This window comes from Macaca thibetana, chromosome 5 (assembly GCF_024542745.1).
Source record: "Macaca thibetana thibetana isolate TM-01 chromosome 5, ASM2454274v1, whole genome shotgun sequence".
NCBI classification, from domain to species: domain Eukaryota; kingdom Metazoa; phylum Chordata; class Mammalia; order Primates; family Cercopithecidae; genus Macaca; species Macaca thibetana.
In genome coordinates, this window is record NC_065582.1 from 50410730 (window position 1) to 50422791 (window position 12062).

The following is a 12062-nucleotide window of genomic DNA, read 5'->3' on the forward strand; positions in this document are numbered from 1 at the left end:
TTAGCCGGGTACAGTGGCAGATGCCTGTAATCACAGCTACTTGGGAGGCTGAGGCAAGAGAATCAGTTGAACCCGGAGGAAGGATGTTGCAGTGAGCCAAGATCGCGCCACTGCACTCCAGCCTCAGCAACAGAGACTCTGTCTCAACAAAAAACCATCTCCATACTGTTTTTCATAGAGGTTGTACTAATTTACATTTCCACTAGCAGTGTATCAGTGTTCCCTTTTCACCAAGTCCATGCCAATATCTATTGGCTTTTGACTTTTTAATAATGGCCATTCTTGCCAGGAGTAAGATGGTGTGTCATTTTGGGTTTAATTTGCATTTCCCTGAATGACTAGTGATGTTGAGCACTTTTTCATTTGTGTGTTGGCCAGTTGTATATCTTCTTTTGAGAAATATTTGTTCATGTCATTTTCCCACCTTTTCATGGGATTATTTTTTTTTTCTTGCTGATTTGTTTGAGTTCCCTGTGGATTCTGGACATTGGTCCTTTGTTGGATGCACAGTTTGCAAATATTTTCTCCCATTCTGTGGGTTGTCTGTTTACTCTGATGATTATGCTGATTATTATTTTTTTGCTGTACAGAAGCCTTTTAAGTTTAATTAGGTCCCATTTATTTATTTTTGTTTTAGTTGCATTTGCTTTTGGGGTCTTAGTCGTGAATTCTTTGCCTAGGCCAGTGTCCAGAAGAGTTTTTCTAGGTTATCTTCTAGGATTTTTATGGTTTTAGGTCTTAGATTTAAATCTTTGATCCATCTTGAGTTGATGTTTGTATGAGGTGAGAGATAGGGATCCAGTTTCATTTTTCTACTTGTGGCTAGCCAGTTTTCTCAGCAGCATTTATTAAATAGGGTGTCCTTTCTCCAATTTATGTTTTTCTTGCTTTGTTGAAGATAGTTGGTTGTGGATATTTGGTTTTATTTCCGGATTCTTTAATCTGTTCCATTGGTCCATGTGCCTGCTTTTATACCAGTACCATGCTGTTTTGTTAACTATAGCCTGGTATAATTTGAAGTCCAATAATGTGATGCTTTCAGATTTGTTCTTTTTGCTTAGGATTGCTTTGGCTATTCAGCCTCTTTTTTGGTTTCATATGAGTTTTATGAGTTTCTTTCTCTAAATCTGTGAAAAATAATGTTGCTGTTGTGATTGGATTTGTATTGAATCTGTAGATTGCTTTAGACAGTATGGTCATTTTCATGATAGGAGCATGGGATGTGTTTCCATTTGTTTGTGTTATCTGTGATTTCTTTCATCAGTGTTTGTAGTTCTTCTTGTAGAGATCTTTCACCTCCTTGGTTAAGTACATTCCTAGGTATTTTATGTAGTTTTTGCAGCTGTTATAAAATGGATTGAGTTCGTAATTTGATTCTCAGCTTGGTCATTGTTGTTGTCTAGCAGTGCTACTGATTTGTGTTCACTGACTCTGTAACCTAAGATTTTACTAAATTCACTTATCAAATCTAGTAGTCTTTGGAGGAATCTTCAGCGTTTTTTAGGTATAAGATCATATCATCAGCAAACAGTGATAGTTTGACTTCCTCTTTTCCAATTTGGATGCCCTTTATTTCTTTCTCATGCCTGCTTGCTCTGGCCAGGACTTAAAGTACTATGTTGAAAAGAAGTGATTAAAGTGAGCATCATTGTCTTATTCTAGTTCTCGGGGGGGAATGCTTGCAACTTTTTCCCATTCAGTATGATGTTGGCTATGGCTTTGTCATATATGACTTTTATTATTTTGAGATAATTCCCTTCTGTGCCTTGTTCGTTGGGTGTTTTTATCATAAAGGGATGCTTGATTTTATTGAATATTTTTTCTGCATCTATTGAAACAATCATGTGGTTTTTGTTTTTAATTGTTTATGTGATATATCACATTGATTGACTTGCATATGTTAAACCATCCCTGCATTCTGGGGATTAAACCCACTTGATGATGGTGTGTTATCTCTTTGATGTGCCATTTGATTTGGTTAGCTAGTATTTTGTTTAGGATTTTTACATCTGTGTTCATCAGGTATATTGGTCTGTAGTTTTCTTTTCTTTTTGTTATATCCTTTCCTGGTTTTGGTATCAGGGTGATACTGACTTCATAGAATGAAGAACAGGTTGCTTCCTTGATATGGTGCTGTCCCCCTTCCCCTAGGAGTAGAAGTCCCTGAGAGCCAGACTACTGTGAGTACTGCTGCTCCTCTGGGTCTAGCTGCCCAGTGGGGCTGCCACATTCCAGGCTGATTCTGGGGAATGTCTGCAAGGGATCCAGTGATGTTATCTGTCCTCAGGTCTCCCAGCAATGTGTGCCAGCACCAGCTCTCATAGGGGTAACGGGAATGACATACATTGTGAGATTTCTTGGTTATAAATAGCTATAGTATGTTGGCTTTCTTAAATGCTGGTTGTAGTATTAATAAACTGGTCATGTGGACAGACTCCGGACACCTGGTTAGCCAGGGTACTGCAGACAGTGCTGATAGCTGAGGTCATTTATAAGTTTTCTCCTTCCTGGGTGCAATGTTATTTTACCTGTAGATGCTGTAATAAACTGTGTCTATTGGCCTTCAGCCAGGAGGTGGTGCTTGCAAAAGAGTGCCAGCTGTGGTTGAAGTGGTGGGATTTGTGCTTGTGCTATGTTACCCATGGGAGGTATTTTGGTTTATCAGATGATGGGTGAGGCCATAGGGCTCCCAAAAGTTTCTGTCTTTTGCGTTAACCTTCCAGGGCAGGTGGAGGGGCAAAGCCAGGTGGGGGCTTGGTCAGGCAGGCCTGCTCTTTGGCTCTGCATGTGTGGTGTAAGCACAGACCCATGCTGGGCTTTTGGAGCCATACCCTGGCCACTGGGGTAATGTTCCAGGAAAGAGCTCAGCTACCTCTACTTCACAGAAGAGTTCATGCAGGAAGTGGGGAGTAGCAGGTGGGAGTAAGTATCATTCAGCTCCTACACACTTGGCAAGGCAGGTCTCTCACTCACAGTGTTCACTAGCAGCAGCTAACTAAATTCCAAGCTGTTTCCATACAGGAACCTCAGCTTTCAGGCCATGCCCCTTTTCATCCACTGGCAATGCCAGAGCACCCAGCTCCTGTGCCTGTGGTTACAGCACACTTCCCATTCGTCCACCCAGTTCAGGCCAAGGCAGTTCATCCCCACTGGAGATTATATTTTGAATTTCAAATTGGGAGCTTCTTTCAACCTGCAACCACTGCCTGAGTTAGTTGGCAGAACTTTGAACTCCTCTGTGACAGAATCAGGAATAGCTTCCCTTGGTTTGCATTGGAGACTGGGAATACGCAAAAGGCTCTTCCTGCTCCTGGTCCTACTTGTATATTCTCCACCGCTCCCTATATCAGTTTGAGCACTGGGTGGGGTTAAGGCCTTCTCCTGTGGGCTGGATTTCCAGTTTTCATAGTGGGGGTGTATACTCTGGAGGTAATTTCTCTCCCTCTCATACTCTGGGGACTTACAGTTTTTTACCTGGCTCATGGTGTAGACTGCAGCCCGCCCCTTCTTTCAAAGGATCTGTGGTTTCTTTCCATTTTTCCGTTAAGTTCCTGTATTGCTTCTTTGAAAAAAGTTCACAGTTCGAGTCTCTACCCACTATTTTTTCTTTCCAAGTGGGAGAGGCATGCCAACACTACCTCCCATCTGCCATCTTCGGGAGGGCGGGATTTTTTTTTTTTTAATTAAAATTTAAATTTTTGTAGGCTGACTCTGTGGCAAGGATCAGCCTAAGGTGTATTTAAGGTCTTCTCAGGTCTTTTCTGAGCCTGGGCTTGTGTAGTCACTTTACACATTTTTCCATATATATAGTTTTTGAATGTCCTAGTCTTTATTTTATTTTTTATTTTGAGACAGAGTCTTGCTCTGTTGCCCGGGCTGGAGTGCAGTGGCTCAATCTTGGCTCACTGCAACCTCCGCCTCCTGGGCTCAAGCTCCTGCCTCAGCCTCCCGAGTAACTGGGATTACAGGCGCCCACCACCACGCCCGGCTAATTTTTGTATTTTTAGTAGAGACGGGGTTTCACTATGTTGGCCAGGCTGGCCTTGAACTCCTGACCTCAAGTGATCTGTCCACCTTGGCCTCCCAAGGTGCAGGGATTACAGATGTGAGCCACCGCGCCCAGCCAAATGTCCTAGTCTTTAATGTGTGGCTCTCAAAAGGGAAAAAAAGAGTAAAATGGGGTTTGCTGGCCTTTTAAGTCCCCTAGAAGTGACTTCAGCCAGAGGGGGAGAGGCTTAACAATAACATCTACTCATTTCTTTGTGTGCTCCTCTGTGATCAGAAGCAATAATCAGTGATCAGAGCACAGATCCCTGATATTTGGAAAATAGTCCTTTTTGCTTACCATGGCCCTCACAAATTGCATGCACACTGTTCCAGGAACACATGCACAGCTGTCTACCCTCGAGTTGGGGGATGGGTAGCTGATTCTGTGCTGAGAGCTAGAATGACCGAAATTAACCACAATTTATTGTCCAAGCCTTCCCTTGGAGGTTGCAAGCCTTTGGTATCTTCCAGAGTTCCAAAATAATTACATTAGGTAGAGTCTGCCAGTGCAATTGTTGTCTAGATAGGGATACAGATTCCTGGTATATCCTACTCCATCATCTTCTGAGAATCCTCCAGCCTGGATTCATTCTTGGCTTCTTTCTTTCTCTCATACTAATCAATCCACATCAATTTTGCTTGTAAATGTCATCCTTTTATCTGCAAAATATATCTAAAGATTGACTACTTTTTTTTTTTTTTGAGACAGGGTCTCACTCTGTCGCCCAACCTGGAGTGCAGCGGTGAGATCTTGGATCACTGTAGCTTCAACCTGCCCAGCATCCTGAGTAGCTGGGAGAAAGGGGTGTGCCATCATGCTTGGCTATGATCACTTTTCACTACCTCCAGAACTACCACTCTGGTCCCAGCCAGTATCACTTCTCATCTCAATTATAGGTTGGTGCAAAAGTAGTTTGCATTACATTAAAAGTAATGGCAAAACTGCAATCACTTTTGCACAACATATGTTATTGTAGCCTGCTAACTGACACCTGTTTCTGCTCTTGTCCCCTTGTCTGTTCTCAACCCAGCATCTGAATGATCCTTATAATAATCAGATCATCTTTTTGTGTAAAACCTTCCTTCTCTCTGAAGTCAGAGTCCTCACAGGGCACCTACTTGGCTCCCTTCCCTTCCCTTCCCTTTCTGTCCTCTTCAACTATTCTTTCTTCCTTTTGCTCACTTCACTTCAGCTGTATTGGGTCCCCTTGCTGATCCTTTAACTAGTCAGGCATACATCCTCTTGAGGGTGTTGAATTTCTTTTGACTAGAAGGCTCTTCCCCCAGGCATTGCCACAACTCACTTCTACTTTTGGGTTTTTGCTCATATGTCACTTTTTTAGTGAGTCCTTATCTGACCACTCAATCTGAATTGGCAGCTCTCCCTGCCATATAATCCCTGTCTCTGGTTAATTTAACTCCTTAGCCTTCATCATCTACACGTATGGTATACTATTTTATTTTTTTCTCTCTCCTCTGTAATATAAGATCCATAAAAACAGGGACTTTGCCTTTATTCACTACTGGACCCAGGCACCTAAAATTGTGCTATCGTATAATAGTGCTCATTTAGTATTTGTTGTGTGATTGAATTAATGAGTGGAGTGCTTGGGTTATCCTGGTATCAATGCTTAGTATTTATGTATACCTTATCTAATTTCAGTGAAGTAGAGGCAATAAAACATCTAGTAGGCAAATCTGGAAGAGAGATTTGAGTGAAGCTGTAGGAGTTTTCATACCTTAGAAAGAGTGTAAACAATCTGAAGAGAAAAGGACTAGGGATGGGATCTTGGAAACACCCACCTGTAAGGGTTGACCAGAGAGCAGCACTGTCCTAAGACTTTGCCAACTGGGAACAAAAGACCTATGCTTTAAAGGTCCTCATATCGTCTTCCTCCAGAAGCTACACCCCTGCCCATAGAGTGAAGACTTTGTGGGGGCCAAGGTGACTAGTCTACCTGGTCTCTTTCTAGATCAATCTTTGAATATTTGATCCTAGAATTTCCTGCCCATGTGTCCCTTCACAACTCTCTTCTCTGATTCTCTCCTCTCTTGACTGTACAACACATATGGGATCCCCTGTGTTTAAGGGATGGCCAAGGAGCAGCTGTTTGCAGTCATGTGACCAGAGCTGTAGGCTTTATATATGTGTGCATATGAAGTCCTTCGTAGTATAAAGTGGAGCTGAAGGAGGAAAGAGAAAAGGAGTTGGCTGCAGACAAGGGGAAGGGGTATGGACTTTCCTTCCTGTGTCCCTACGTAACATTAAGGGAGCCTGAGAACTCAAAAATAGAACTTGGCCTTTCAGGTTGTTATTAGTCAAGATAGGAGGAGGGAATAATAATTTAACAGCTTGATTTAGAACTTTAAAAAATATTTAGACACATGGTATGTAGGCTTCCATTTGTACTCTTGTCCCAGGCTCCTTGAAAATGAGGGTTGAGCCTGCAAGGGGGAATTGAAAGGGAGTAGCCAGAGAGGGAAAAGATAAATTCAAGGTAGAGTTTCAAGAAGGGAGTGATTAACAGTGTCAGATGCTTCAGAGGCATCAAGTCCTATGAAGAGAGAAATGTATCCATTGGATTCTACAAGCGGAATTTAGTAAAATTTCAGTTGAGTGGGGATGGATGCCAAACTTTGATAGAAGGAGGAGTACTTGAGAAATTAGAAAGTGGAGACAGAGTATAAAAGATTTCTTATCTAGAAACTTACCTGAGAAAGGAAGGAACTGGAGCAGTAGCTGGAAGGGTATGCGGGATTATGGAAGAGGACTTTTCCTTTGTTTTTGTTTTTGAGACAGGATCTTGCTCTGTCACCCAGGCTTGAGTGCAGTGGCAGGATCACGGCTCACTGTAACCTCAACCTCCTGGGCTCAAGTGATCCTCCCACCTCAGCCTCCCAAGTAGCTGGGACTACAGGTTTGCACCACCAGGCCCGGCTAAGTTTTTTATTTTTTGTAGAGACAGGGTTTCTCTATGTTGGCCAGGCTGGTGTGGAGCTCCTGGGCTCAAGTGATCTTCCCGCTTCCCTCTCCCAAAGTGTTGGAATTACAGGCCTGAGCCACCTTGCCCAGTCAACTTTTCTACTTTTAAGATGAGAGGATCTTGCAAATGCTTATATTTTGAGGGAAAGGAGCCCAATGGTAGTAAGAGAAGGTTAAGGAAAAAGGAATAATTGATGGAGCAAGGCCTACGATCAAGTGCTTAAGTCAATTGCTTAAGTCAAGTGCTTAAGTCTTTAAGCCTTTGAAAGAAGGAGGACTATTTGAGGAGGCTTGGGAGTTAGAAGTAGGGCTTGGGATGTTTGGATGGGTGCTGATGCTAAGTCGGTGGGGTGAGATAGCAGGAACATGTCTAATAGTGACTCAGGAGGCTGAGGTGGGAGAATCACCTGAGGCCAGGAGTTCAAGATTAGACTGGGTAACATAGCAATATCTTATCTTTAAAAATAAAAGTTAAAAATAAGAAATACTGACCTGAGCATGGTGGCATATGCCTGTAGTCCCAGCTCCTCAGGAGGCTGAGGCAGAAGGATAGCTTGAGCCCAGGAATTTGAGGCTGCAGTGAGCTGTGATCTCACCTCTGTGATCCAGCCTTGGTGACAAGAGTGAGACCCCAACTCTAAAAATTTTTTTTCCTTAAACATTGTTTTATAGTAGTTTTTTGGGCTAGTCTTATTTTTGAAACTTGATTTTATACTCCTGGGGAGCAGAGGTTATACCTGTAGCCACTTAGTAAGAACCTGTTATTAGAACTTGCCCAATGGAGGAAAAAAAACCCAAGAACCTGTTTGAAATACAGCCCATAATACGGAGCATAGGCTTCATACGTTGGTTCTGTCCTCACTCAATAGTTGTTATGTAGTGGTGAGTTAAAATTTAAAGTTTGAGAAAAGCTCTGATTTCTCAAAAACCTAGAAATAATTTATTATATTCCTTATATGAATGTGTGACATATGGCTTTGGAAGTGATTTGTTTTATTAAGTATTTACTATCTCAGACACATCTATTTGAGCTTAGTGCTTTTTTAATATAATTATATTAATATTGTCTTTTTTCCCCTCCCGCTGGTAGTTCCAAAGAACTACTGGTTCAGATTTTAGCTCTTCTGAAGTTGTGAAAACAGTGAAGGATGCTTAGACTACTTAACATACAAACTGTAAGTAACATTTATTTCTGCTATTATTATATATATTGGGAATAGTTATTTATATTACCTTATATGGTGATAGCATGATGGGACTGTGGAATTTTATTAATTTTTCTTCTTAAGATACAAAGACTTTCTCTTCCATTTTATGTTTATAAGATCAAAAAGGAGGCTAATAGTACTGATCAGTAGGATGAAATTTCTGCTTTTTTTCAGGTATTTCATTTTTCTAGAAGTTTCTGGAAATTCTTTATTGTTTTATTTCCATATCTGTATGATGCCAGCAGGCAAACATAATACAAGGGCATAATATTAATGGAATGATTTATGGGAACTATATACTTTCTCTTCAGATATGCTCGATTTTTCTGCATTCTTTTTGACATGAAAAAATTCTGTTAGTAATAAATCTTCATACTTCCTCTGTATGAAAATTTTCGCATAAATGAAATCAAATAAAAAGTAACTTTTTAGGAATAATTTAATGCATAAATCCAGATGATGTAGGAAGGGGAAAAAATGTAAGAGGTTAAGAAATTACTTGAAACCATTTGCTATATTGCATCTTGAACTAATATCAAAACAATTGAGGAAAAGTATGATAGAACTAATATCAAAACAATTGAGGAAAGTATGATAAAATAATATCAAAGGCATTCCAAGTGGTAACTACTTTAATTTTAAACTACTTTATTTGAAAATATAAGCAATTCAAATTAATCTGTCTTACATACAGTTCCTGGATTCATAGTGTATTCAAAGTGTGAATACAAAATGAGATTGCTGCCATAAGCAAAAGACAGTTCTGATTGTTCAAACAAACAAACCAGATGAGGCAAAGAAGAAGAATGAAATATTTAAGAATCAATAATCTTTTAATTTGTTAAATAGGAAATCGGATTCAACGTTTTCTCAGTCTGGCACATTTTATATATTAAATGAATAAGAGATCTTTAACATTTCTAGAAACTAACATATTTCAGGAATAAAACAACATCTTTATAAAGGGAGAAAGTTACAACTTTTTTTTTTTTTGAGATGGAATCTCGCTCTGTCGCCAGGCTGGCGTGCAGTGATGCGATCTTGGCTCACTGCAACCTCTGCCTCCTGGGTTCAAGCGATTCTCCTGCCTCAGTCTCCTGAGTAGCTGGGACTACAGGCACACTCCACCATGCCCAGCTAATTTTTGTATTTTTAGTAGAGACGGGGTTTCACCATGTTGGCCAGGCTGGTCTCGATCTCTTGACCTCATGATCCGCCTGCCTCGGCCTCCCAAAGTGCTGGAATTACAGGTGTGAGCCACCGTGCCTGGCACAATTATAACATTTTATTTCCTAGAATATGAATATCATAATACTACCTATGTACAATTGCTTGTTAAGAACTTATTCAGTATGTTCATGAATTTGATTACTAACTCTTAAGAGGTAGAATGTTCATTACTGCCCTCTTTTGACACAGGGATATAGAAGCCTATCTTCTTTTTCTTAGTTCAGGGTTAAAATTAGATTGCAAAATAAGTTACACTTTATGTCCTTCCTGTAATTTTTAAGATAACTTTTCAAATTCTTCCTCTTTTTAGGGTCTCCGGTTAATCATCTTTAGAAGACTGGATTTCTGGATATCTACTGCACTCCATCTCTATTGACTTTTAAAACATGATAATGCAAACCTATAACACTGGCAACCATCAATGAACCTTTAATTTCATTGATTAATAGCATTTGAAGCTTCGTCAGGGAATAACAATGACATCAGCAGTGGTTGACAGTGGAGGTACTATTTTGGAGCTTTCCAGCAATGGAGTAGAAAATCAAGAGGTTAGGCATTCAATGAATTACATTTCTATTTTCTTCATAGAAATTTGTGCATGAACTAATTTTGAAATTAATAGGAAACATATTTGAGAGTAGAAATGTACAAAGCATGAAATTATATATGTACATGTCGTGTACCCTTATAATTTAGGTAATAGAAGGTCAAGGAAGGTACTGCAGGGCTCATGTGAATTGTTGGAACATACATATATTAGAATGAACTTGGAGGGAGGAAACAAATGGAAAGAACACTATAATATTAGTTGAGACTTAAATTTAAATCCTTGATAAAACGCATTGTCTTGGATTATGATGTAGGTATATACCTAAATTAGATTCATTCTAAGTTAGAATTTTGTATGTGCTTTACTTTACTTATTATCTTTGTTTCTTGATTATTTTATATCTTAATCAGTGTGGAGATCCATTGTATTTTAATCTCATATCAACACTTATGAATTTAGATAGTCAGAAAATGAATTCAGGTTTTGAAATTTTATGCATGTAGAATTTTGAATCATTAGCATATTTGGTTATTTTGTTATTGATAACATTGAAGAATTAGATGAGAATAAAAAATAACAGTACTAGAAATATAGGGGCTTCCAGGTCCTGGCTTCAATCCTCAGCATTCAGTAAAGAGTAAATATTGGGGCCGGAGGCGGTGGCTCACGCCTGTAATCCCAGCACTTTGGGAGGCCGAGGCGGGCGGATCACCAGGTCAGGCATTTGAGACCATCCTGGCTAACACTGCGAAATCCTGTCTCTACTAAAAATATAAAAACTTAGCCGGGCGTGGTGGCGGGCGCCTGTAGTCCCAGCTACTCCGGAGGCTGAGGTAGGAGAATGGAGTGAACCCGGGGGGCGGAGCTTGCAGTGAGCCGAGATCGCGCCACTACATTCCAGCCTGGGCGACAGAGCGAGACTCCGTCTCAAAAAAAAAAAAAAAAAAAAAAAAAAAAAACAGTGAATATTGGAAGGAGTCTAAATTATAATTCAATAGTGCTGTCATAATAACCGATAATATTTGTTCAGAGCTGAGGTGGGGAAATAGAGAGTTTTCTATATTTAAAAAAAAAAAATCTTGTTTTCTGTATTTTCTGTGAAAGATGCTGCGTTACTCGTGCTTGCTAACAGTATAACGGTATAATGGCATGCTTGAGAAACAAGTTAGGACATCAGTCTCTGTGTTTTGTAGTCTGGATTCTTTTTTTTTTTTTTTTGCCTCCTTGGTGTCTGCTCATTTTTCTAAGATCCAGATCAGCTGTGGGCAAATTCACTGGGAATAGGATAGTGAAGGTCTTCCTTTTCTTTTCTCAGTGGACTCAAAAACTCTTGTGTCTTTTGTATTCAAATCCAAAACTGGTGCAAAGTCCATTAAGAGAAGCCACAGCTACAGAACATACTTTCTTCCCATAGTCAATGTCTTATTTCTTCCCTCGAGATTCACTTTCTGTATGATCACCTCCAGGAATGACTCACCGAAGACACTACGGATTGGGGAACTGCCATCCCCTCTTAGATGACCCAGACCAAACATTGCTTTTTCCTCGAATGCTTTCTCCTGCCATATAGTTTTGCTCTGTTTTAACCCTGTGAGGGGAGCCACCAAAAACAATAGGCAGAATATCTTTACCTTGTGTTGATTAAAAGGTATAATTAATATGGGAGAAATGAGGACAAACAGTTTGTTTCTGGAATACTTCTTATATTTTTCTTCTTTACATGGAACTTCAGTGTTCACAGCCAGGAGAACTTATTATTGTGGAAGAAAGAATCTCATAAATGAAATGACTTTACCAAGTTATTATTGACTAGTGATTTATGTGGTAGTCTTATAGGGTGATCACATTTTATAAAGTAAGTCAGAAGAAGACTATATCCTTAATGAGCATGTCAGGTAGTATGGCCAATATACAATTGGAAACTGAAGCAGTACTATTTAATGGAGCATCAAAAAGCAGCTGGGCTCCCTGGCATGTGCATATAGTCCCAGCTACTCTAAAGGCTGAGGTGGGAGGCTTACTTGAGCCCAGGAGTTCAGGTGCA

The 12062-nt window shown here is 40.0% G+C and overlaps 1 protein-coding gene across 10 annotated transcripts in view; it reads left to right on the top strand.

Annotated features, from left to right (window-relative positions):
• The window catches only part of ELF2 (E74 like ETS transcription factor 2), a 134356-nt gene that overhangs the window by 39584 nt on the left and 82710 nt on the right, over positions 1-12062 (top strand). For all 10 annotated transcript variants that reach the window (XR_007725659.1, XM_050790221.1, XM_050790223.1 and 7 more), the window contains 2 exons: positions 8121-8205; positions 9779-10016. Coding sequence is in view for 9 of the 10 variants with exons in the window: in XM_050790221.1 (XP_050646178.1) it covers positions 9945-10016 (72 nt within the window). In the remaining variant the exon portion in view is untranslated. The remainder of the gene's footprint in view (positions 1-8120; positions 8206-9778; positions 10017-12062) is intronic.